Genomic DNA, 27,194 nt, shown 5'->3' with positions numbered 1-27,194 from the left:
AAATTAAAACTAACTCAATCCTCTACCCTTCCTACAACAGCTTACAGTCCCAGGGAGAGAGAAAGTCCATCCTCAGATGCCCCAAGCAACTGCTTCCAGAGCAATTTCACTTGCACCATTATGTGTAACTTTAGGGTACTGTCTTCAGCAAGCAACATTCTTAGGACTATGGCTATAAGAGCGGGCCCCTGTTTCAGAGAAGTCTGAAATGCTAGCATGGTGCCTATCACTTCCTTCCAGAGTCGACAGGGACATTCATTCATTCAGCAAATATTTACTGAAAATGTGTTTTATTCCAGGTATTTGGTTAAATGCAGTAAACCAGAGTCCCTGTCCTTAAGCAGCTCATATTCTAGTAGAGGAACAGAAATCAAGGCACAGCGCTGTGTAAGCAGGATGGAAATACACCCATGTTAGGGGAGAGGAGTCGGGAGGAGATGACGTGTAGGCTGGGAGTAGATGGAAGCGGGCGCTCGGCAGGGTGGATGACTGGGGCAGGGAGGGGTCTGGCCGTCCAAGGAAAGCAGGCCTCCTTGGGGCTGCAGTGGGAGCGTGGTGAGAGCCTCGAACGTGAGAAAGCAGTTCTGTGAGTCAGTCTAAAAGCACCTTTTTAGGCCCTTTTGCGAATTCGCTACTATTCATCGTGGGAATTTCCTTTATAAACATTATGGAATGGAGCCCTAGCCCCAGTCAGAGAAAGTCGGAACTTTCTGTCCCACCTTTTCTGACCATCCCACCGCAGGGCCTGGACCAATGACGACAGGCTTGGCGTGCTCCTGTGGCTGCGGTGTCCTCCCGGGGCCCAAGGAGAACCCTGCTCATTTCAGTCCTCTCAGGACCAGACTAGACAGTGTCCCAGAGCACAAGGCAGGGAATGAGCCCCTGTTGTCTGGGAGGGTGGGATGGAACACCTCCTTGGTGGGCGTGTGACTCAGAGGCGGTGACATCAGCCATGACTTCATTCCCTGAGAGGAGAGGCGGCTGCAGACCACGCGCGGGGCTCCGGCTTCTGCCCTTCGTTCTCCACCTCTGTCTCGTCCTGGGGACGTTGTCGTGGTCCTGCTCTTGTTTGCCATGCATCTTTCACTTTGCTGCTTTTCTGTCCTTCTCATTTTATTCACTTCTCATGTTTAACCTATTCTTTGCCTTCACCTTCACTTCCCCTTCTCTCTCTCTGTCTTTTGCTTTTGTCTTTTTCTTCTTCCTTCCTCTCTTCTACTTTCCTTTGTTTCACTTTCCTTCTCGCTCATCTTCTCTGCTCTTTTGTCTTCCTCTTCCTTCTTCTTCCTTTCCCTCTGCCCTTTCTCTTCCTTCTGTGTCTGAAAAGTATACGGAAGCTGGTCCTCCTACCTCTCCCTCTCCTCCAGACTTCCCTCCATGTTGTTGCTATCCTCCCCTTCCTAAAACTGGATCCACAAATCACCCCCTGCTCAGGACTCAAGGTGGCCCCCATTGTCTTCTGACTTGAGCATCTAATAGGAATTTCCCTCTTCCTCCGCCTTGGCACACGTCTCTCAGCCTGACCTTCCCAGCGTTCCTCTCTCATGACCATGGATAGTGTTGCTGCTTCTTCCTGCACTTTGCTCAAGCCATCACTGGAGCTGGACGTCTCCATCCCGTCTTCCTTAGTCTTTGCCTTCTCTCCACACTGAGGTCAGGCTCTCCCTCGCAAGTAATACCACCCCTCTGCTGCCTGCCCACAGCAGTGCCTTTCTTTCATGACCATGCAGCATTCTCAGTTTATAAATCAGATGTTTTCAAACTTAAGAATTATTTTTTGCTGCTTATCCATCCCTGCTGAGTGTTTCCTATGCAGATTCTTTGCTCCACCTGGCCAATAAGCAACCTAAGAATTAGGACCAGTATATTCCTGCCTTTCATCTATGGTTACCTTCATGTGTAGCACACACCCAGCACAAACTGGGACTGATGGACAAACTGTTGCGTGGTCAATAAGTATTTCATTTAAGAAATCATTATTTCATGTTATCTCAGGGACACAGGTGAATAAATTATGATCTCTTCTTAAAAGGACCTAAGAGTCTAATAAGGGAGACAGATTGGTCCCATATAATTTGAGAAAAGTAAGGATTGTGAGGGAAACTAACATTTACTTGTGATTGTGCCAGGATGAACATTGTGACATGTATAACCTCATTGAATTGAATCCTACTAACAGTGCGAGTTAAACATTGCTGTAAGTGAACAAAGGGAGACCCAGAGATATTAGGTGACTATTGTTCAGAAGTAATGTAATTACCAAGTAGGAGAACCTAGCGTTAAAATTTTTTTATTATTTTAAAAATGTATTTTATTAAAGTATAATTGATTTACAATGTTGTGTTAATTTCTGCTGTACAGCAAAGTGATTCAGTTATATATATGTGTGTCTATATATATGTATACACATATATAAATATGTATATATACACACATATATAAATATTCTTTTAAATGTTCTTTTTCATTATGGTTTATCACAGGATATCAAATACAGTTCCCTGTGCTATACCATAGGACCTTGTTGTTTTTCCATTCTATGTGTAATATTTTTCCTCTGCCAATCCCAAACTCAATTTATCTCTCTCCCACCTTCTTTCTTCCTTGGCAACCAAAAACCTGTTCTCCATGTCTAAGTTTGTTTCTGTTCTGTAGATAAGTTCATTTGTGTCGTATTTTTAATCCTACATATGTGATACCATCTATTTGTCTTTTTCTTTGTCCAACTTCACTTAGTATACTGATCTCTAGTTACATCCATGTGGCTGCAAATGGCATTATTTTTGTATTACTGAGGAGTATTTCGTTGTATATATGTACCACATCTTTGCGGATCTTCCCAACCCAGGGATGGACCCTGGGTCCCCCGCGTTGTAGACAGACGCTTTCCCGTCTGAGCCACCAGGGAAGTACGTTCATCTGTCGATGGACATTTGTATTGTTTCCTTGTCTTGGCTGTTGTCAACAGTGCTACAGTGAACACTGGGGTGCATGCATCTTTTGAATTATAGTTTTGTCACTATATGCCCAGGAGTGGGATTGCTGGATCATGTGGTAACTCTGGTTTTAGCTTTGTGTGGAACCTCCATACTGTTTTCCATGCTGTCTGTACCAATTTACATTCCTACCAACAGTATAGGAGGGTTCCCTTGGGAGAAACAAGGTTGAAACTAAAGTGTGTCAGTCTCCAAAGCCCATTGTCCTTCCTGAAAATGGAAATGTGGTGGAGCAGACATTCTAACTAATACAGAAATCACTTAAGAAGTGGTTACTCTGCGCCAGACGTTGTTCTGGACACTTGACATACCCTTGCTCATCATTGTTCTCTCAGTAGCTGTGTGGTAAAGGTGGTGCTGTGCCCTCCGTAGTCACCATAGACAGAGAGATCGAAGTGAAGGGTAGTTGAGTAGCTCTCCCAAGGCCATGATGCATTAGATCTGGGATTTTCACTCTTGCAGTCTGTCTGTGAAGAAGAAGCAGTGGAGAGTGCAAAGGCACCTCTGTGCGGAGTAGAACATTGTGTTACTAGAGCTACCATTGCATCAGTCAGTTTGAGGAATCAGGGACAGGGTGGGGAGGGGTGGTGTTGAAAGGCAAACGTGTTGAGAGATGAGGCTAAAGGGAAGCCTGGGGCCAGGCCACAAAATCCTTATAGTGTTCAGTGCCCTCTGTAAGGACTCTTTACAGAAGATGCAGAAGTGTTCCTTAGAAAGGATGTTTTCTGTGATGTTGGGCAGTTATGCACCATCATAAGGAAGAGTTCATGAAGTTCTGATCTTCTGCTACTTGAGTAGTGAAGGGATCCTTAGTTGTGGACCTTGTCCACAGACATATATATCATACGATACATATGTGTATACAGAAAACGAAGATCATGGCATCTGGTCCCATCACTTCATGAGAAATAGATGGGGAAACAGTGGAAACAGTGTCAGACTTTATTTTTTTGGGCTCCAAAATCACTGCAGATGGTAACTGCAGCCATGAAATTAAAAGACGCTTACTCCTTGGAAGGAAAGTTATGACCAACCTAGACTGCATATTCAAAAGCAGAGACATTACTTTGCCAACAAAGGTCCATCTAGTCAAGGCTATGGTTTTTCCTGTGGTCATGTATGGATGTGAGAGTTGGACTGTGAAGAAGGCTGAGCACCGAAGAATTGATGCTTTTGAACTGTGGTGCTGGAGAAGACTCTTGAGAGTCCCTTGGACTGCAAGGAGATCTAACCAGTCCATTCTGAAGGAGATCAGCCCTGGGATTTCTTTGGAAGGAATGATGCTGAAGCTGAAACTCCAGTACTTTGGCCACCTCATGCGAAGAGTTGACTCATTGGAAAAGACTCTGATGCTGGGAGGAATTGGGGGCAAGAGAAGAAAGGGACGACAGAGGATGAGATGGCTGGATGGCATCACTGACTCGATGGACGTGAGTCTGGGGGAACTCCGGGAGTTGGTGACGAACAGGGAGGCCTGGCGTGCTGCGATTCATGGGGTCGCAAAGAGTCAGACACGACTGAGCGACTGAACTGAACTGATGCAGATGATATGCACCATATCTTTATCCATTCATCTGTCAGTGGAAGTTTAGGTTGTTTCCACACACACACCCACACCCACACACACCCAGATAAGTCCCCCAAGAAGGGCCAAATGGAACTGTGAAGTACACCCATCCTTTATGTGTTGGTATAAGTAACGTTTGGGTTGAAGGAAACTGGAGAAAAAAGAGGAAGGCCATCCCTGCGAGCCAGCCTGGACCTGCCGCCAGCTTGTCCTCAGATGTCCCAGAGCACGCGACACCTGACGGAGCACTTTTCCCGCTTCAGCCCCCTCTCCAGTGTGCTTGGCAGATGTTCAGGGTAGTACTGCACTGACCCAGGAGTCCCAGCCAGGAAGTGAATGAATCCATTTTCCAATTAAAATGAAACTTCTCCAAAGGACCTGCTCACCCTGAGAAGAGAAATTTATCTTCCTGGCAGTCTGGCTTGGCTACGATATGTCTGTGCCCCTAAGACAGACAGTGAAAAGCCATTAACTTGAATGAGAAAAGAGAAACTGTGACAGTCCTTATTCACAACCTCATTCATTTATCCATTCATTTCTTATTTCCATTTCCATAAACTCCTATTTTGGTTGTACATCTATGCTCATTCATTTATTTCTTCATTCATTCAGCTAATGTTATTCATCATCTATACATCAGATAGAATGCAAGGTCCTAGCAGCAGAGAGACTGAACAAAAACACAGTCCACGACTCTTAAGAATTTTCAGTGTAGCTAGGGAGACAGACACGTGAATGGACAATGGGAAGTGTCATGGTGGGGCTAGCCACTGAGGGTTATGGAGGAGCATAGCGCAGCAGCACCCGACTCGGTGTGGGGGAATCAAAGATGTCATAGAGTGCATGAGTCTTAAATGATGATCTCATGTTGGCCAGGTGAGAGAGGGAGAGTATCCAGATAAGCAACACTGTGGATAAAGACGTAATAATAATGGTGAGAAAAAGGACAGTTTAGTGCAGTTATCTCAGAGATGGAGAATATCAGAGAGGAAGCTGCCAAGTAAGACATGGTTTACTTGTAATAAATTTACATGTAAATAAATTTAATCATTTTTTTTAAAGAAGACAATGTCTTTTTTTGTTTGTTTTTATATGGACCATTTTTAAAGTCATCATTGCATTTGTTACTATATTGCTTATGTTTTACATTTTGTTTTTTTGACCACAAGTCATGTGTGATCTTAGCTACCCATCAGGGATCAAACCTGCATCCCCCACACTGGAAGGCGAGTCTTAACCACTGGACCTCCAGGGAAGTCCTTAGTCTTTAACTCCAAAGGTGGTAGAAAACTTTGAAAGGTCCCTGTGGGTAGAGCTGTGTCTGCTGTTTGCTCTCATGTCCCTAGCACTGAGCACAGAGCCTGATGTGTAGAGGATGCAGAATGAAGAATGAATGAATGATTTACATAGTCAAATATACATTTTACGTAGGCCATTGTATTCTTTTTTTAAAATTTTGTTATTTTTTAAATTTAAATTTATTAATTTTAATTGGAGGCTAATTACTTTACAATATTGTATTGGTTTTGCCATACATCAACATGAATCTGCCACGGGTGGTGCTCCCCATCCTGAACCCCCCTCCCACCTCCCTCCCTGTACCATCCTTCTGGGTCATCCCAGTGCACCAGCCCCAAGCATCCTGTATCCTGCATCGAACCTGGACTGGCGATTCATTTCTTATATGATATTATACATGTTTCAATGCCATTCTCCCAAATCATCCCCCACTCTCCCTCTCCCACAGAGTCCAAAATACTGTTCTATACATCTGTGTCTCTTTTGCTGTCTCGCATACAGGGTTATTATTACCATCTTTCTAAATTCCATATATATGCATTAGTATACTGTACTGGCGGAGAAGGCAATGGCACCCCACTCTAGTACTCTTGCCTGGAAACTCCCATGGATGGAGGAGCCTGGTAGGCTGCAGTCCATGGGGTCGCAGAGAGTTGGACACGACTGCGCGACTTCATTTTCGTTTTTCACTTTCATGCATTGGAGAAGGAAATGGAAACCCACTCCAGTGTTCAATGGCAACCCACTCCAGTGTTCTTGCCTGGAGAATCCCAGGGATGGGGGAGCCTGGTGGGCTGCCGTCTATGGGGTCGAATGGCAACCCACTCCAGTGTTCTTGCCTGGAGAATCCCAGGGATGGGGGAGCCTGGTGGGCTACCGTCTATGGGGTCGCACAGAGTTGGTCATGACTGAAGCAACTTAGCAGCAGTAGCATACTGTATTAATGCTTTTCTTTCTGGCTTACTTCACTCTGTATAATAGGCTCCAGTTTCATCCATCTCATTAGAACTGATGCAAATGTATTCTTTTTAATGGCTGAGTAATACTCCATTGTGTATATGTACCACAGCTTTCTTATCCATTCATGTGCTGATGGACATCTAGGTTGCTTCCATGTCCTGGCTATTATAAATAGTGCTGCAATGAACATTGGCCATTGTATTCTAATTGGCTGTGTAGAGGGTGGGAATTGAAGGGGGTTAAAGTTTGAAAGAGGCCATATCAACTAGGGAGATAACAAACCACCTTAGCACTTAATAGAGTAAAAGAGCAACTATTTATTTACCTTGTAATTACACAGGTTACTGATTTGGGATGGGCTAAGGGAAATGGATTTTCTGGTCTCTGCTGAATGTGTTCAAGAGTCCCTGGAGGGCTGCTGGCTTTCCTAATCTGGGCTCTTCTCATCTCTCTTGAAAGCATGGAGCCTTAGCCGAGATGGTTTGTTTTTGCTCCAAGGGTCCTCTCATCCTCCAGGTTTCTGAGTTGCCTCATGCCGCAGCTCTATGCTCCAAGGAGAAAAAAAGCAAGGTCTTTGAGACCTCTATTTAGGAGCATCACAGTGGTGCTTCTGCTTCATTGCATTGGTTAAACCAGATACTGTGCCCAGCCCTAGTGATCTCCATGTGGTGGAGAAACAGGTTCACCTTCTTATTTTTATTTTAGATGAAGTATAGGTGATTTACCATGTTATATTCTGCTGTACAGCAAAATGATTCGTTTATACATATATGTAATTTTTTAGTATTTTTTTTCCATTATGGTGTATCATAGGATATTGAATATGGTTCTCTGTGCTATACAGTAGGGCCTTGTTGTCTACCTATTCTCTCTATAATAGTTTCCATCTGCTTCCTGCAACCTTCCAGTCCATCCCTTCCCCAGCCCCCTCCCCCTTGGCAACCACAAGTTTGTTGTTTATGTCCATGAGTCTGTCTCTGTTTTGTAGGTAAGTTCATTTGTCTCATATTTTAGATTCCACATATAGTGATATCATATTTGTCTTTCTCCCTCTGATTTAGTTTGATCATTTGTAGTTGTATCCATGTTGCTGTACATGGCATTAATGTGTTCCTTTTTATGGCTGAGTGGTACTCCATTTTATATATGCACCACGTCTTCTCTATCCATTCATCTGTTGATGAGTATTTAGGTTGTTTCCATGTCTTGGCTATTGTAAATAATGCTGCTGTGAACACTGGGGAGAATGTATGTTTTTGGACTGTAGTTTTCTCTGGATATATGTCCAGGAGTGGGATTGCTGGGTTGTATGGTAATTCTAGTTTTACTTTTTTGAGGAACCTCCATACCGTTTCCCACAGTGTCTGTACCAACTTACATTTCTATATTGATTCTTTTTCTTTGGAGAGCTCTGACTAATACGGGGGGATGAGAGGTGGGAACTGCTTCATGGGTTACTTGGAAATTTAAACTAGAAGGATGATTGGATATAAGCCGTGAGAGAGAAGGAGAAGATGACTTATTGGGTAACTCGTCCACTGAGGAGGAGGGAAACATTTGGGGAAAATAATGGATTCTGTTATGGGCCTGTCAAGTTAGAGGTTCAGTGGGGCAGTTTGAGATCATGCATGTTATTTGACTTGTAGTTGGTTGGAACCTTGGAAATAATTAAACTTGTTCAGGGAGCCCATGAACAATGAGAAGAGCATTTAGATGAGACAAGAACATCAGCATTTAAAGGGAAACTAAAGAGCAGGAGCTCGGGAAGGAGATAGAAAAGCAGTGATGAGAAGGGCATGAAGGAGTCCAGGAGAATGAAGTGATAAGCAAGACCCCACTCAACCTCTACTTGTCCAAATCTCCCACTTTATGTTTTGTCTGTTCCAAGACCTTACCCAGTCCAAAGCCCTCTCTTCTGTTAGATCCTCCCCTCCAGAGACAGTACCACCTACTTGAAACTGGTATCTAGGTCACCATTGCATCTTTCTCCTTTCCCCCTGCTTCACTTTATTGTGCTGTAGGGGAGGCAGACTGACTAGCACAAGGCCAGGCATTAGGGATCTGTCGATACATTTTAGTCTGTCTTTCCACTTACGTGTTGTGTGACCTTGGAACAGTTGTGATCCCTTGCTGGTTTTTACTTTGTCAACCTGCAAGGTGAAGTTTATAATTTTTTGCCTTCCCTTTATTCTTTGCCTTAAAGAATTAGGCAGATCAGATGAGATCATGCATGTCAAAGTGTTTTAAAACTCATGAAGCTCTGCAGCAGTAATTAGAGTAAGATCTATTGACTTATTAGGCACTCGTGTTATTTCACTTAACCCTCACAACGTTCTTTGAGGTCAGTGCTAGTCATGTGCCATTAGAGGAAACTGAGGCTTAGAGAAATTAATTTGCCTAAAAGCTACACAGTTGGGAAGTGGCAAGGACAGTAATCAAACTCAGGTCTGCCTGACTCCAAAGTTCTTAGAGCCCACATACCAAAGCCTTGTTTTCCTAATGATTGTGGTCGTATCACATTCCTGGGCAAAGTCAGCCTTGAAGAATATGATCAGTTTTCATACAAATGATAATTTTTATGGTGAGGGAATCATTTCTAGTGTGGATTATAAATTCACCTCTCTGTATAATAGCAGGGCTTCAGGGAAGGTGTGGGGAGAGGATGCATATATATGTCTAGTTCTTGAAGATTAATTGAAATCTTCCAATGGAATTATTTCATTTTATAAATAAATTCTGTGAAGGTACAGTAAAACAAATCCTTCTCTAAAAGGAATAATCTACCTTGTCAGTTTATTTTATTTTTGAGGAAGATTCACTTTTATTTTATTTTTAAATTAATTTTTATTGGAATATAGTTGCTTTACAGTGTCATGTTAGTTTCTATTGAACAACAAAGTGAATCTGCTGTATGTATACACATATCCCCTCTTTTTGGATTTCCTTCCCATTTAGGTCATCACACAGCACTGAGTAGAGTTCTCTGAGCTACGTAGTAGCTTCTCATTATTTTATACACAGTATCAGTAGAGTATATATGTGTCATTCCCAATCTCCCAGTTTATCCCACCTCTCTTAAACCCTTGGTGTCTGTACATTTGTTTATTGGGTGTCATTCTCAGCAGAAGCATAAATATTTTTTTCTACTTGATCTTTAGGCTTCAGCTCAAATCTCTCTGCCATAAAGTCTTTTTTAGCCACCTCAGCCCCAAAGCCCTTTCCCTTCTCTGAACAATGTCTATGATTAGTCATTAGAGGTAGATATATGGCCACACACACACAAAATGAGTTATGAGGCTGACTCACCAAACCTTGCTATCAGGCTCATTACATGATCATCATACATCATCTTATTCATTACCGACTGTTTCCTTTGCACACATCTTTCTCCAGCTTCATTGTAATTTTACTTTAGAAGTTTTTGATCTTAAATTTCTTTATACCTCCTGAAACTTTTTTCATTTTTTTCCCAGAAGTTAGCTGGCTTTTGCCCTCCAGGAGTTTGTCCCTTTGAAATGGACTTAGGTGTATGAGTATATAATAAGGACGCAGCAAGGGATGGAGAGATTCACTGAAAAGGTGACATTTGAGCTGCATTTGAATCAGGTAGACATTTGATCATGAGAGAAGATGGGAAAGTCAATCCCATAGTAGAGGCTTTAGCCTCGACAGAGACAGGGGAGTATAAAAGAGTACAGTGCATTTGGGGAAGGGAAAGAAATGAGGTGAGATCAGGGTGGGGAGTGGCGAAGAGAGAGGTGATGGGCAGTGAGCCCAGAAGGAGTCATACAAGTAATGGCCAAGTTGGAGCTAGGTTAAGTGTCCTGAGAGCCGTGCCAAGGAGATAAAATGTGATTCCAGGCCACGGGGAACTGTCGAACCATTTTAAACAAAGAAATGTCATGGTATGTTTTAAGTTTTTTAGAAAGATACCTCTGGTAGCACAAACTTCTCAGTGTATATGTCTGTCTGGCTTGAAATATCTCCAGTGTTTGCTCTTTTTTCTCTGTAGATGGGAGTTTGAAGCACAGTTGTTTCATTCATTCTGGAAAGTTTCTAGTTGGGGATTATGACCCAGTCCATGTTTTTAGCCTTTTTTTTTTTTTTTTTAAGAATGACATTAGGGATTAAAATTTTTTCCTGAAACATCTCTCCTCTCTGGGCTATTAGCCTGTGCCCTACTTCTCAGTCCTAAATGTAGAGCGAGGATACGTTTTTTCTTTTCAGAATGTCCTTGTGCTGGAAAACAACGTGAATATTGGAGATGATCCAGCAGGATCCTTTACTGGGAGGGGAAGTAGGAAGCTCTGTTCCTCCCTTTCATTCAGTGTAGACAGCAGGAAGCCCAGATAAAATCCCTTTGTAAGTCATAACAAAATACTTCATGATCCCTTCTTAACTGGTCACCCCTACTTTCCCACGCTGTTCCTGGACCCTGGCATCCCCTGACATACATTGCAGCATCTGCTTCATTTTATCCCAAAGTTCCCTTGGCATCTAGAAGCCAGCAGAGACCTCACTGCCTCCCTGGACATGGCAGTGAGAAGGAAAGGGCGAAAGCTTCATCTCTGTGCCCCAGGCTGGTGAGGTGGTTGCTGCCTGGCCTTGAACCTTGGTTTTACTACTCCACCTGTAGCCGCTGCTGAGACCCAAAGCTGTGTGTGCTTTGAGTGGTAGTCTCCTCCCAAGAAAGGCCGTGGTTTTAATGAAGTAATAGATGATTTTTTTTTTTTTAAGAGTTGTTCTCTTTGGTGGCTTCCAAGCCTAAGGGATTGCTTAGCTCAAAGGATTGTTATTGGAATGCAGAAGCCTTGATTGCCAAGTCACACACCCCAGTAACCGCTGATTTCTTCTTCTTTTTTTTTTCTTGAAAAGACTACTTTTTGTAAGTTGCTTGGTAACTGTAGGAGAGACTTAACTCCTTCAGCACAGAGACCTCCTAGTTTGAACTGGATTCAGTGCCCAGATTATGAGATGCGTCTAAAGTTGTCCTGTGATGGGGACCTGCTCTGTGTTTACTCCAGCCCATGTACCATTTGTGTTTTATGAGAGTTTCAAGGGATATAGAAGTTAAGTGAGTTGTCCAGGATTGAAAGTGAAATCTTTGAAATTTAATGTTGTTCTTGTTGTTGTTGTTCAGTTACTGGGTCATGTCTGACTCTTTGTGACCCAGTGAACTACAGCACGCCGGGCTTCCCTGTCCTTCACTATCTCTTGGAGTTTGCTCAAACTCATGTCCATTGAGTCAGTGATGCCATCCAACCGTCTCATTCTCTGTCACTCCCTTCTCCTCCTGCCATCAGTCTTTCCCAGCATCTGGGCTTTCTTTGGCTCTTCTCATCAGTTGGATGAATTATTGGAGCTTCAGCGTCAGTCCTTCCAATAAATATTCAGGGTTGATTTCCTTTAGGGTTGACTGATTTGATCTCCTTGCTGTCCAAGGGACTCCCAAGAGTCTTCTCAAGCATCAGCTTTCTTTATGGTCCAACTCTTACATCCCTACATGACTATTGGAAAAACCACAGCTTTGACTCTACAGACCTTTGTCAGCAATAGCTTCTATCATGATGCTTTCAAAAGGCCAAAACCTACAGCTCTGATAGATCAGGGAGCTTCAGGGTGGTGACTGTGGCCTGGTGGAGAAAAGGAACCCTCACTTTAGAGCAGGTTTGGGCCAAGTCTTGTCTGACTTTGGGCAAAGTATTATCACCTGAACCTCAGTTTCTGTATCCTTGACATGTGGACTACTGTGTATCACCTACAACCTCTGAACCATCCTGAGAATCCAGTGAGACAAGGCACTGTCTTGAGACGCGGGCGCTGTTGTGAGCTGTGGAAGAATCTAAGCGCACAGTCACGGTGTCTGGTGCAGGCCCAGTGGTTCCAAAGGCAGAGTTAATTCAGTAAGATTGAGGCCCTGGGCTGGGACTCTAGTGACTGGGGAGGGGCAGGGATGGAGGGATTTTCTCATAGAACTGGATTAAAAATCCATCCACAGCGGGTAATAGGCCCTTGGCCAGTCTGGCATGTGATGACTAAACACTTGTGAATCATGGAGCCCAACCTAAGAACATCATGGGAGCCTGCTAAGCAGTGTCAACGTTTCCCAGTGAGGGATCTGGCTCTCGGAGCATCCCTTTCATCCAGGCATACGCTTGCCCCCTCTCCTTTTCTGGCTGAGTTGCAGACTTTGCTTTTGTGGAGAAGACAGGGAGTACATACTACTGCTGTCTTCTCTCCCGAGAAGGGAGGCATTCTTAAGGATCCTCCACACTCCTAATATGATACCATTTCTGGTGTCTCATTCTGTGGAGAGTTTGAGCTGGGATCTCTGACTTTGCCTGGTGATGCTGGCATTGTTTCAGGAAAAGATGACCCACCAGGCTGCCTTGCCCCTCCTGCCCCTGAAGTGTCTCTTTCTGGCCAGAGGCCTGAAGTGCTCTCTGAGATGTACTGCCTGGGTTCCATTGTCCACAGCAGCCTGTGTGCCTGGCCACAGGCTGCAAGCTCCGATTCTTCAGGTCTGTAATGACTGTGCACTAGATCTAACAGAAGCAGTTGTTGTCCCAGTTGAGGAAGACTGCTTGGCTTTGGCTGGTGGCACTGATTGATGCTGTAGCAGTTTCGTGGGTTTTTTTCTGATTGGCCTTGAATTTCTGGAGTCTTTAGAAGGAGGCTGCCATTTCTCCCTGAGAATTGATCACTGAAACCACAGAGTATGTGGGAAGCAATCTGGGGGACTACCCAGAAGACATACTAGTAATTTGACTCATCATTTCAACGGCTACCATTTCCTGACTGTAATCTATTAGTGTACAAAGGTACTGCTAGTTCAGAACTACTTTTGGTCTATTTAGTTAACTTTAAGTATTACTTTTTTTAACATTAAGATATATGGTTGTTCAAAGCAAAGTTTAGCCCTTTCTACATGTAAAGTGAAAATGTATTAGTCACTCAGTAGTGTCCAACTCTATGTGACCCCATGGACTATAGCATGCCAGGCTCTTCTGTCCATGGAATTCTTCAGGCAAGAATACTGGAATGGGTAGCCATTCCCTTCTCCAGAGGATCTTCCTGACCCAGGGGTTGAAGCCAGGTCTCTTGCATTGCAGCCAGATTCTTCTGTCTGAGCCACCAGGGAAGCCCCTTCTGCATGTAAGCGCTCACCCAAATGCTTAGGAATTTAAAACAACCAGCAGTAACAGAAAATGGGCTTAATACTGCCTTTTACATCTGAGCTCTTTTGATGTTAGTGTTGTTTTAATGGGACACTGTTCTGGGTTAAAACTGATTTTCTCTGCTGTGAGTAAGGGTCTGTGTTCTGAAAGTTGTGATGGGGAAGGAGAAAATAGGAAGAACTCATAGAAGTTGAGGGCAAATGTGGATGAAGGCCAGTGGTATGTCTGTAAAATAGATACAGCAGCACTTGGGACTTTTGTATGCCACGCAGTGCTTCCCTGGTGGCTCAGCAGTAAAGAATCTGCCTGCCAATGCAGAAGATATGGGTTTGATCCTTGGTTCAGGAAGATCCCCTGGAGAAGGAAATGGCAACCCACTCCAGTGTTCTTATCTGGAAAATCCCACGGACGGAGAAGCCTGGCAGGCTGCAGTCTATGGGGTTGCAAAGAGTTGGACATAACTTAGCGACTAAACCACAAGCAGTGGAGATAACACACGTGAAAAGCCTTTGTAAACTCTGAAGTGCCCCTCACCTGAGAAAGTTTGAAAGGTGAAAATGAGCAGTTTGGTTGTTAACCTTATCTGTTGAATGTCTGCTCTACATCACCTGCTAGCTGACACTGGCATATGTCTCTTTTGGAGTTTCTGCCTTGTTGCCTCTGGGATCCCAAAGATACCCTTGAGCTTTTGGTGCTTTCAGCTTTGTTGTAGCCTCTTGGGGAGGGAATAAGTGAAACCAGGACACAGAGAGTTGCCTGGTTGGTAGGAAACCTTTCTTGCTGCCACTTGTCTGCAGTGCTCTTTTCTTTATGAAGTCCTACTTCTCCAGGTCCTTGGCAAAAAATGGCCACTTCACAATTTCCAGCTTTATCTCACCTCCCGTTCCACTCAAAGGCAGAAGTTAAATGACTCTAATTGGATCCTGATTCTAAATTCCTGGGAGAAGGAGTCAAATTGGCCCCGCTAGGACACATGGCTGTCCCTTGTCCAGTTAAGCGCGTTGTCTTCTACCCTTGGGGGAGACTCCAGACTGGGGCTGGAGTCATGTGATTTCCACCTGGCTGCTAAGGGTCCAGTCCTATGTGGGGGAGGAGAGAAGACAATCATGGGATGTTACAGTTCATGAAGCTGAAAGGTCCTTGGCCTCATGGAGCTTACAGTCTAGCAGGAGAGAAGGACATTATACAGATACTTGTGAGGTGATAGGGGTTGTATGACAGCCAGATCCCCCCCTGAGGAGGACATCATGGATGACCTCCCTAGGGAAGGCTGCTGCTGAGTCACGTCACGTCAGTCATGTCCGACTGACTCTGTGCGATCCCATAGATGGCAGCCCACCAGGCTCCCGTCCCTGGGATTCTCCAGGCAAGAACACTGGAGTGGGTTGCCATTTCCTTCTCCAGGGAAGGCTGGATCTGGTTAACCAAAAGGGGCAGGGCCATGTGGACCCTGGGAGGGAAAAAGGCGGTAAGTGAGGAAGGAGGGTTCCAGGCACAGGTGGCAGAGAAAAGAAAAAGCCCAGTGGTAAGAAAAAAAAAAAAATCTGGCCAAATTGGCAATGTGGAAGAAATTGGAAGCAACAAATATTTTAAAAAGGTATAAGGATAGGTTGATTCAGTACCATTCTCTCTGGCTTAGATTGGAAGTTCTTTGTGGACAAGGGGGGATCATTCCTGTTGTTTTTGGAACCTGTTATCGTGGGGAGACGTTTTCATGGCAGGACACATCACATTTCATCAGGTAGTTTCCTAGTGTGATTTTTCTCCCCAGTTCCCAGCTGTTCAGCTTTGAAGTCTTTTTATATGTCTTGAAATATATCCACTTGCAAGATGGATTGCATCCCCTTGCAAAGTGTACTTCTTCCCACACCAGGTTGGCAAAGAAGAATAAAAGGGAAATTATAGTCATTTTTGGAAGGATCAATAATTGCCAATTTTTCTTTCCTGTGTACTGCTTTTATACTCCCCTCCCCACCACCACTTCCCAGCCCCTGCACAGATGTTTTCTTGGGCATTGTTGGCTGTACTTTTGTTTTGAAAATTTTGAAACATTATTGAGAGAGAAGAGGAGGAGAAAAAATAGCCTGTAATTGATTCTAATATATATTTAATTTGGCAGAACTTGAGAGAGACTTGCTGGGATAAGGCGGGACATTTCTTTGATCTCCCAGACTTCTTATCGTGGAAGGCAACAGGTGTCACAGCACGGTATGTTAATTACAAGTTGGATTTTATTTGCGTTCATCCATTCCTGGGTGTCTGTATATATATTGCTTTCTTAACGCGCTTTGACTCGATGTACTATTTGTACATCTGCATGTGATTTTGCATACTTGAAACATCTTGAATCCATCTTCCACCTCCACTGCACATGCCCAAACACCATTGTTTTTATGAGGCCTGGAATGTGTGTATCCAAGGTGAAGACCATTCATTAAAATTGGACACATTTAAAGGAGATGTGAATAGTCCATTGTGAAATGTGACTATTTTTCCAAAGCCACTTTTTTACATGATGAAGAAAAGAAACATTTAGGCCCCTAAAATTAAGGCAAGAGATAGGTTTTTTTAAGGAAGCTGATTTTAACTTTAACTAGATTGGTGTGTTAATGAAGCTATTTTGTTTTTTGTATCAATGTACCTGAATCATCCCAGAGGATAAAGGTATGTATGTTGATATCAATAGTATTTCTTAATAAATTTTGAATGTTATACATAAGTCATGTGCTATCTGGCACACACCTGACAATTTAAAAAAATACTCAAGTGTGATTGTAGCTGCTGCAGTAAACAGAGTGGATGTGTGCACAGATGTGCATATATTTGGACAGATAGGACATGAACTCTCAGTGCATGCAAACCTGTTGTCATCTTGACCTCAAATTTCAGGGAATGCACAAGGGCAGGGGTCTTCTTATCTTGAAAATGACTCATAATTGCATATAAGAAAGAAGATCATCTCCCAAAGGACGGATAAACCTGCTTCAGTGTATATATTTAGGTGTATCTTAAATTCCTCTCTTTTAAATCTTCTCCATTTTTCTTTTTATTTAACTAATGAGAAGCTGGGACGGGGAGTTTCGTTTTCCCTGTGCTCTTTCCGTTTGTCCCATTTTGTGTGATTTGGACTTAACTAGTGCAGAGTTGATGGGAGTCTAGTAGTTCATTCAGCAGCAGGGCCTTCCAGAAAGTAGAAGATGCATTTCACAAGCACTTTATTCATTTTGTTGATTACTCTCCCCTTCTCTTCGTGAAATGCTAGAGTAGAGGGGATTCACATGCATATAAAAATGGCCTTGGCAAACCTCAGGTACTCACCTTTCTCCAGGGAGAGGGCTCTGGAGGAGTGGTCTGAACTTGACCCCAGAACGTGCAATTAGTCACCGTCATCTTGTTACCATCAACGAGGAGCGGGGTTTGGGTAAATGTCTCATCTGGACCTTGCTCTTTTGTTGTAATATTGATTGTCCACAGTTATTTCAGGAAGGACCTTTCTCTAGTCCCCCCCACCACCCCCCGCCCATTTTTGTGCAGTAGTGAAGGAAGTGTTTTGATTAATTTAGCCAAATGGACCTAGAAGTCAAAGCAGTGTAAATAGTGTGGGTATCAGTAACAATCCGTTAGCCTGCAAGCCTTGAGGACTTAAAAACATAACTAAAGATGGCAGAGGACCTCAATTTTCCTTTTCTTTCCTTGGGTGTTAATCAGTCCAGTATAATGATGTCTTCCTGGGTTTTGTTGTTGTTGTTTTTTTATTTAAACTTTTTTATTTTGTATTTGAGAATAGCTGATTAATAATGTTGTGATAGTTTCAGGTGTATTACAGAGTGACTCAGCCATACATATACATGTATCTATTCTCCCTCAAACTCCCTTGCCATCTAGGCTACCACATGACATTGAGCAGAATTTTCTGTGCTGTACACTAGGTCTTCGTTGGTTATTTTAACTGTCAATTCCAAACTCCCTAACTATCCCTTGTTTTTTTCTGATGGTGCTAGATTGTCCACACCCCCATTTCCAAGTGTCTGATGTCATGTTAAGACACCAGGAAGCTTGCTTTTGAAATTAGATCTGGCTCAGATAGATTTAAATGCTGTGGCATGCATATATGCTGTGGAGTTACAGTGTAATTTATCCTCAGTTCTGCCACACAAGAGTTTGGTGACCTTGGGCATGGCCTTCCCTTGTTTGTATCTCTCTTTCCTTATCTATAAAATGTACCTTGCGAGCCCATTGGCAAAGTCTTGTTAAAACAATTTTTTTCCAAACTAGCCTGCTTATAGGAATCAGCTGGATCATTCAAAGCCCACACCCCCAGGACTTCCAGCTTTAAACCTACTGAATCAGAATCTCCACGGGATACCTGGGAATATGTGTGATTAACAAGGGCCCCAGGTAGTTATGTGGTCAGGTAAATTGGAACAGCAGTGCCTAAAGAGTGCATGGAAGTAATATGTGATGGTAAGTTGGTCCATTCCTGTGAAGGATTAGAGTGTTTTAAAGAGTCACATTAATTTGGTGAATTTAAAAATGGACAACTTCCGGTTGGCTTATCAGAACATGACTGGGGGCTTCCGTTGCCCACCCGTGACAATCTGAAACCCTGAGGATGCAGAAAGATTAGTGCTCAGAAATGACTTACTGACTAGTCCAGTCATCCCTGCCATTTTTTTCTTGACTGAGACACTCATGACTCATTCTACTTAGTATGAATTTGCAGACCCCTCCCCCGCCCTTTGCCAGAACTTGCCAGCACCTTCAGAGGCCCCTCTTCCAGCTTCCCTCTCCTGAAAAGCTGAGCCATGGACCTTGGACCCTGGGCATCACATTCCTCTTGTTAAGACGGTTGCCCTCTCCCTGGCACATGTCTGTCTTACATCTGTCTTTACTATTGTTTCTTCAAGCTCTTCTTTCTTTCTTCTCTATTTCAACTTGCATGATCAAGGGTGAAACAGGAGACCTCTGAGCTTTCTCAATTATAAACATGATTGGGGGAATGACAGTACTTACTCCATGGAGTTACTATATGGACTGACTCAATGAGGTGACAGAAAAACTTCTGACACAGCGCTGAGAAACTTTTTGAAAGAATTAACAATTTTATTTAGTTTTCTTTATCGATTTTGGCAGGGGATCTTTGCATTAAGTTTCTGGCATAGTAGGAAGAGGGAAACCCTTGTAGTCAGGGGACCTGGGTTCAGTGTCTCTGCCATGTACTGTCTGTGAGTACCTGGAGGAAATTACTACTAATCCCCCCAACTCAAATTCAGGTCCTCATCTGGACATCCGGTCAGGGTTAGAGGTACTGTGGCTAAAACGTGTAGCACACAGGAGTTAAAGAACTCATAGTTCTTGTAGTGAAAATTCCCCATGGTCTGTCCATCTTCTAGAATAAGGAAGATGAGGATCTGTGTTTGAATGTACCAATGCCAAACAAACTTTGGGCAGTGGAAAATGAACTTGGCATCCTCTGCGCCAATGAAAGGGTCAGATTTGGTGTTTATCTGGCTCTTATTGTGATTGTTTTGGGAGCTTTTGGGTACATGGGTGCCAAAAAGGCTAGAGGGTGTTTTTTTTTTTTTCCTTTATTTTTTATTATTCTAGTGGAATCATAGCTAAAAAGTGATCAGATTTCACCTTGTCTTAAGCCTTCAGACTTGTTTTTGGCAGTGACTGTGTAAGAAGTCTTCTTCTTCCTCCTCTCATCTGTTTTTTTCTCTTCTCTTGTTTGACCTGCACCCTTTATTTATTGATCTTATCCTCCAAAATATGGCAGCTACTCTTGTATATCTGGGTCACTGAAAAATCATCACTTTGGCTTTGGTTAATTTGTAATTCAGTTGCATGCTTTTCAGCATTGTTGTTCGAGTTGCTAAGTTGTGTCTCTTTCGCGACCCCATGGTCTGTAGCCTACCAGCCTCCTCTGTGCATGGAATCTTCCAGGTCAGAACACTGCATGGGTTGCCGTTCGCTTCTCCAGGGGATCGTCCCAACCCAGGTATCAAACCTGCATCTCCTGCATTGGCAAGTGGCTTCTTCACCCCTGAGCCACAAGGGAAGCCCATTCTTTTCATTATATCGATGAAAATAATTATTGCTATTTTTGTTAATAGTAATTTATATAACACAGGAGAAGACTCTACACACGGACATCACCAGATGGTCAACACTGAAATCAGATTGATTATATTCTTTGCAGCCAAAGATGGAGAAGCTCTATACAGTCAGCAAAAACAAGACCGGGAGCTGACTGTGGCTCAGATCGTGAACTCCTTATTGCGAAATTCAGACTGAAATTGAAGAAAGTAGGGAGAACCACTAGACCATTCAGGAATGACCTAAATCAAATCCCTTATGATTATACAGTGGAAGTGAGAAATAGATTTAAGGGACTAGATGTGATAGAGTACCTGATAAACTATGGACAGAGGTTCGTGACATTGTACAGGAGACAGGGATCAAGACCATCCCCATGGAAAAGAAATGCAAAAAAGCAAAATGGCTGTCTGGGGAGGCCTTACAAATAGCTGTGAAAAGAAGAGAAGCAAAAAGCAAAGGAGAAAAGGAAAGATATAAGCATCTGAATGCAGAGTTCCAAAAAATAGCAAGGAGAGATAAGAAAGCCTTCCTCAGCAATCAATGCAAAGAAATAGAGGAAAACAACAGAATGGGAAAGACTAGAAATCTCTTCAAGAAAATTAAAGATATCAAGGGAACATTTCATGCAAAGATGGGCTCGATAAAGGACAGAAATGGTATGGACCTAACAGAAGCAGAAGATATTAAGAAGAGGTGGCAAGAATACACAGAAGAACTGTACAAAAAAGATCTTCACGACCCAGATAATCACGATGGTGTGATCACTGACCTAGAGCCAGACATCCTGGAATGTGAAGTCAAGTGGGCCTTAGAAAGCATCACTACGAACAAAGCTAGTGGAGGTGATGGAATTCCAGTTGAGCTCTTTCACATCCTGAAAGATGATGCTGTGAAAGTGCTGCACTCAATATGCCAGCAAATTTGGAAAACTCAGCAGTGGCCACAGGACTGGAAAAGGTCAGTTTTCATTCCAATCCCAAAGAAAGGCAATGCCAAAGAATGCTCAAACTACCACACAATTGCACTCATCTCACACGCTAGTAAAGTAATGCTCAGAATTCTCCAGGCTAGGCTTCAGCAATACGTGAACCATGAACTTCAAGATGTTCAAGCTGGTTTTAGAAAAGGCAGAGGAATCAGAGATCAAATTGCCAACATCTGCTGTATCATTGAAAAAGCAAGAGAGTTCCAGAAAAACATCTATTTCTGCTTTATTGACTATGCTAAAGCCTTTGACTGTGTGGATCACAATAAATTGTGGAAAATTCTGGAAGAGATGGGAATACCAGACCACCTGACCTGCCTCTTGAGAAACCTATATGCAGGTCAGGAAGCAACAGTTAGAACTGGACATGGAACAACAGACTGATTCCAAATAGGAAAAGAAATATGTCAAGGCTGTATATTGTCACCCTGCTTATTTAACTTCTATGCAGAGTACATTGTGAGAAACACTGGGCTGGAAGAAGCACAAGTTGGAATCAAGATTGCTGGGAGAAATATCGATAACCTCAGATATGCAGATGACACCACCCTTATGGCAGAAAGTGAAGAGGAACTAAAAAGTCTCTTGATGAAAGCAAAAGAGGAGAGTGAAAAAGTTGGCTTAAAGCTGAACATTCAGAAAACTAAGATCATGGCATCTGGTCCCATCAGTTCATGGAAAATAGATGGGGAAACAGTGGAAACAGTGTCAGACTTTATTTTTCTGGGCTCCAAAATCACTGCAGATGGTGACTGCAGCCATGAAATTAAAAGACGCTTACTCCTTGGAAGGAAAGTTTTGACCAAGCTAGATAGCATATTCAAAAGCAGAGACATTACTTTGCCAACAAAGATCTGTCTAGTCAAGGCTGTGGTTTTTCCAGTGGTCATGTATGGATGTGAGAGTTGGACTGTGAAGAAAGCTGAGCGCCAAAGAATTGATGCTTTTGAACTGTGATGTTGGAGTAGACTCTTTAGAGTCCCTTGGACTGCAAGGAGATCCAACCAGTCCATTCTAAAAGAGATCAGTCCTAGGTGTTCATTGGAAGGACTATCCTAAAGCTGAAACTCCAACACTTTGGTCACCTCATGTGAAGAGTTGACTCATTGGAAAAGACTCTGATACTGGGAGGGATTGGGGGCAGGAGGAGAAGGGGACGACAGAGGATGAGATGGCTGGATGGCATCACCGACTCGATGGACATGAGTTTGAATGAACTCCGGGAGTTGGTGATGGACAGGGAGGCCTGGCGTGCTGCAAGTCATGGGGTCGCAAAGAGTTGGACACGACTGAGTGACTGAACTGAACTGAACTGACTGAATTTATATAATCATCATCATCATTTACGGAATGCATTCTCTGTATCTGAGCTAATATTTTAACAAGTGTGAACCCCATTAGTCTTCCTAAGCATCAGGTAAAACAGGTTATGGTATCACCATTTTACCATTCAAGAACTGAAGCTCCATGTTTTAGTAATTTGCCACATCATAGCCTTTAGTGGCTAATAGTCCAGAATTTTGGTAACATGAGAAATGGGAAGTCAGAAATTTGTATAATAAAATTTTGTGTAATCAGAGAAAACCATATATACATATAAATCTCCCTAAAGAGATTTGAAGTGACTAGTAATAGAAGATAAAAACAGTGATAAAGATGTGAAAAGTGGAATGAAATCACAATGGAGTGAAATATTAATAGAATAACATAAAGTTGCTGCTATTGCTGCTAAGTCGTTCCAGTCTTGTCCGACTCTGTGCGACCCCAGAGACGGCAGCCCACCAGGCTCCCCTGTCCCTGGGGATTCTCCAGGCAAGAACACTGGAGTGGGTTGCCATTTCCTTCTCCAATGCATGAAAGTGAAAAGTGAAAGTGAAGTCGCTCAGTCATGTCCGACTCTTAGCGACCCCATGGACTGCAGCCCACCAGGCTCCTCCGTCCATGGAATTTTCCAGGCGAGAATACCGGAGTGGGGTGCCATTGTCTTCTCCAACATAAAGTTAAGAACATCATAAAAACTATGTGATTCTTCTTAATTACCAACAGATTTGTTTCCAAACTTCCTAGTCACCAAAGAAAAAGTGAGAACGTAATCAAGATGAACTGAGTGAACAGATGAGAACCCAATTGCTGTTCAGTAGTAGAACTACTTCTAACACTGGGATCTGAGATAAGTTCCTCCTGGATTATCAAGGATTAGCAATACTCTGTAAACTGTCTAAAAGTATGTCCTTTTAAATTCAATTATAATTTCAAGTAGGCTTTATGTTAAACTAATTCTAGATTTACAAGAAAGTTGTGAAGATAGTATGAGAGTTCCGATATACTTGACACCCCGTTTCCCTTATTATTAACATTTATGTTAGTGTGATACATTCATAAACAGTTGATGAACCAGTGTTGCTATATTATTATTAACTAAATTCTGTACCTAGTCATATTTCTTTAGCTTTTACCTAATGGGCTTTTTTTTTTTTTTAATTCCAAGATCCGATTTGGGATACCACATACATGTAATCATATCTCCTTAGTCTCTTCATGACTTTGACAATTTCTCCACTTTCCCTGTTTTTGATGACTTTGATGGTTTCGAAGAATGGTTATATATATTATAGCATGTCCCTCTAATGTAATTTGTTTGATGTTTATTTCATGATGAGACATGAGTAGTATGTTTTTGGAAGACTACCGTGCCATTTTCTGTTGAGTACTGATATTATCATATCATGTCATGTCATATCATCTATCATGCTGCTAAGTCACTTCAATCGTGTCTGACTCTGTGTGATCCCATAGACGGCAGCCCACCAGGCTCCTCCGTCCCTGGGATTCTCCAGGCAAGAACACTGGAGTGGGTTGCCATTTCCCTCTCCAATGCATGAAAGTGAAAAGTGAAAGTGAAGTCGCTCAGTCGTGTCTGACCCTCAGCGACCCCATGGACTGCAGCCTTCCAGGCTCCTCCATCCGTAGGATTTCCCAGGCAAGAGTACTGGAGTGGGATGCCATTGCCTTCTCCGATCATCTATCATAGCACATCATATATCAAGGGTACATACTGTTAATATGATATCAGTGTTGATGTTGACCTTGATCTTGTGGCTGAGGTATCGTTTGTCAGGTTTCTCCAATGTAAAGTTACTCCTTTCCTCTTCCTATCTTGTACTTTTTGGAAAGAAATCACCATTCACAGTTCATAGCAAGGAGTAGAAAGGAGTTATGCTTTATTTTCTTAAGAATAGAGTTATCTACATAAATTACTTTGAATTTTCATAGGAGATTTATCCTCAATTCATTTGTTTTTATTGCTTAGGACTAAAAGAAATGATGCCCAGGTTCCTTATGCACAAGAGACTATTTGGTTAGTTTGCTTTAGAAGTTATATGTTAGAATTTCTGAGACTTTTCTATGGCATGTGGGAAACCAGGACTAAGCTTCTAGAATCTCAGGTTTATTTTTCCTTACATTTCATATATGTTATACGTTACTTCTCTCCCCCCTCAGTTCAGTTCCTTTGAGTCGTTCAGTCGAGTCGTTCAGTCGTGTCCGACTCTTGCCTACTACAATGTAAAATTCTGTGAAGGTTGTTGGTAAATATTTTCTACTTTAAGAGATGAATTTATGTTCTTTAGAACTGTAATCTTTTTAAAATTGCATTTATTGTCTGGATTTGCATGGTTCTCTATGTTTGGGGTTGAGGGATATTAATATATTGTTATTTTCCTTATGGTTATTTGCTAATCTGTTAGGTGAAGATTCTGGCAGGTTATTGATCCACATCTGTAGTCATTTTCCAAGTATAATCTCCAAGATTTCAAAAATTTAGTAAAATTATTTAGACGGGTTATTACTGTGTTTCATTTATTATAAATCTGCCTTGCACAATTTATTTTACTCATTATTGTATTTTCCATATCAATAGATATTATCTGAAAACATGTTTTTGATACCTGTTTAATATTCTATCCTATATCTATATGATATGTCTGTGTCAATCTTTAACCTTAAAATGATTGCTTATTTTAATGTGTGTTTATATTATTAAATGCTTCAGCTTCGGCATCGGTCCTTCCTGTGAATATTCAGGATTGATAGCCTTCGGAGTTGACTGGTTTGATTTCTTTGCAGTCCAGGGGACTCTCAGGAGTCTTCTCCAGCACACAGTTCAAAAGCATCAATTCTTTGACTCTATATATATGTGTGTGTGTGTATCTGTAGATATGTATGTATATATAATATATACATTAGGTATATATGTGTGTATGTTTCTGGACTTTCTATTCTCTTTCATCTTTCTATTTTTCTCTCCTTGGGCCCATTATCTTCATTACTGTAACAATAAAACAAGTCTTCATAACTGGTAGTGCAAGTCCCCAAGCCTTGTTTTTCTTCTTCAAGGTTCTATTGACTGCTCTTGGTCTTTTACATTTGCAGATAGATTTTAGAATCAACTTGTCAATTTCTACAGAGAGAATAAAAACAGCTGCTGGGATTGTTTTTGGAATTGGATTAAATCAATAAGTCAGTTTGGGAGAAAATTGATATCTTTGGTGGCTTTATTTATTTTTTTTTAACTTTTATTTTATATTGGAGTATAACCAATTAACAATATTGTGATAGTTTCAGGTTAACAGCAAAGGAATTCACCCATACATATACATATATCCATCCTCCCCCAAACTATCCTTCCATCTAGGCTGCCACGTAACATTGAGCAGAGTTCCATGTCCTATACAGTAGGTCCTTGTTGGGTACCCATTTTAATTACAGCAGCGTGTACATGTCCATCCCACACTCCCTAACTTATCCCTTTCCCCCATCCTTCTCCCAGGCAACCATAAGTTCATACTCGAATTCTGTGAGTCTCTTTCTGTTTTGTAAGTAAGTTCATTTGTATCATTTCTTTTTAGATTCTACATATTAGTGATGCTTAAGGATATTTCTCCTTCTCTGTATGACTTACTTCACTCAGGATGACAATCTCTAGGTCCATCCACGTTGCTGCAGATGGCATTATTTCATTCTCTATAATGGCTGAATATTATTCCATTGTATATATATAAAACTCATCAGTGGCCACAGAACTGGAAAAGGTCAGTTTTCATTCCAATCCCAAGGAAAGGCAATGCCAAAGAATGCTCAAACTACCGCACAATTGCACTCATCTCACACGCTAGTAAAGTAATGCTCAAAATTCTCCAAGCCAGGCTTCAGCAATACATTAACCGTGAACTTCCAGATGTTCAAGCTGGTTTTAGAAAAGGCAGAGGAATCAGAGATCAAATTGCCAACATCTGCTGGATCATTGAAAAAGCAAGAGAGTTCCAGAAAAACATCTATTTCTGCTTTATTGACTATGCCAAAGCCTTTGACTGTGTGGATCACAGTAAACGGTGGAAAATTCTGAAAGAGATGGGAATACCAGACCACCTGACCTGCCTCTTGAGAAACCTATATACAGGTCAGGAAGCAACAGTCAGAACTGGACATGGAACAGCAGACACCAAATAGGTGTCACCCTGCTTATTTAACTTCTATGCAGAGTACATCATGAGAATTGCTGGGCTGGAGGAAGCACAAGCTGGAATCAAGATTGCTGGGAGAAATATCAATAACCTCAGATATGCAGATGACACCACCCTTATGGCAGAAAGTGAAGAAGAACTAAAGAGCCTCTTGATGAAAGTGAAAGAGGAGAGTGAAAAAGTTGGCTTAAAGCTCAACAGTCAGAAAACTAAGATCATGGCATCTGGTCCCATCACTTCACGACAAATAGATGGGGAAACAGTGGAAACAGTGTCAGACTTTATTTTTCTGGGCTGCAAAATCACTGCAGTTGGTGACTGCAGCCATGAAATTAAAAGATGCTTACTCTTTGGAAGGAAAGTTATGACCAACCTAGACAGCATATTAAAAAACAGAGATATTACTTCGTTCACAAAGGTCCGTCTAGTCAAGGCTATGGTTTTTCCAGTGGTCATGTATGGCTGTGAGAGTTGGACTATAAAGAAAGCTGAGCACCAAAGAATTGATGCTTTTGAACTTTGTTGTTGGAGAGGACTCTTGAGGGTCCCTTGGACTTCGGGGAGATCCAGCCAGTCCATCCTGGA

The 27,194-nt window shown here is 42.3% G+C and overlaps 1 protein-coding gene across 9 annotated transcripts in view; it reads left to right on the top strand.

Moving 5' to 3' along the window:
• Window positions 1-27,194, top strand: part of FGGY (FGGY carbohydrate kinase domain containing) — a 523,869-nt gene that overhangs the window by 60,836 nt on the left and 435,839 nt on the right. For all 9 annotated transcript variants that reach the window (XR_009735607.1, XM_061413058.1, XM_061413061.1 and 6 more), the window contains one exon: window positions 16,120-16,208. Coding sequence is in view for 8 of the 9 variants with exons in the window: in XM_061413058.1 (XP_061269042.1) it covers window positions 16,120-16,208 (89 nt within the window). In the remaining variant the exon portion in view is untranslated. The remainder of the gene's footprint in view (window positions 1-16,119; window positions 16,209-27,194) is intronic.

This window comes from Bos javanicus, chromosome 3, assembly GCF_032452875.1.
Source record: "Bos javanicus breed banteng chromosome 3, ARS-OSU_banteng_1.0, whole genome shotgun sequence".
Taxonomy (NCBI): domain Eukaryota; kingdom Metazoa; phylum Chordata; class Mammalia; order Artiodactyla; family Bovidae; genus Bos; species Bos javanicus.
This window is presented reverse-complemented; position numbering and strand designations above follow the sequence as displayed.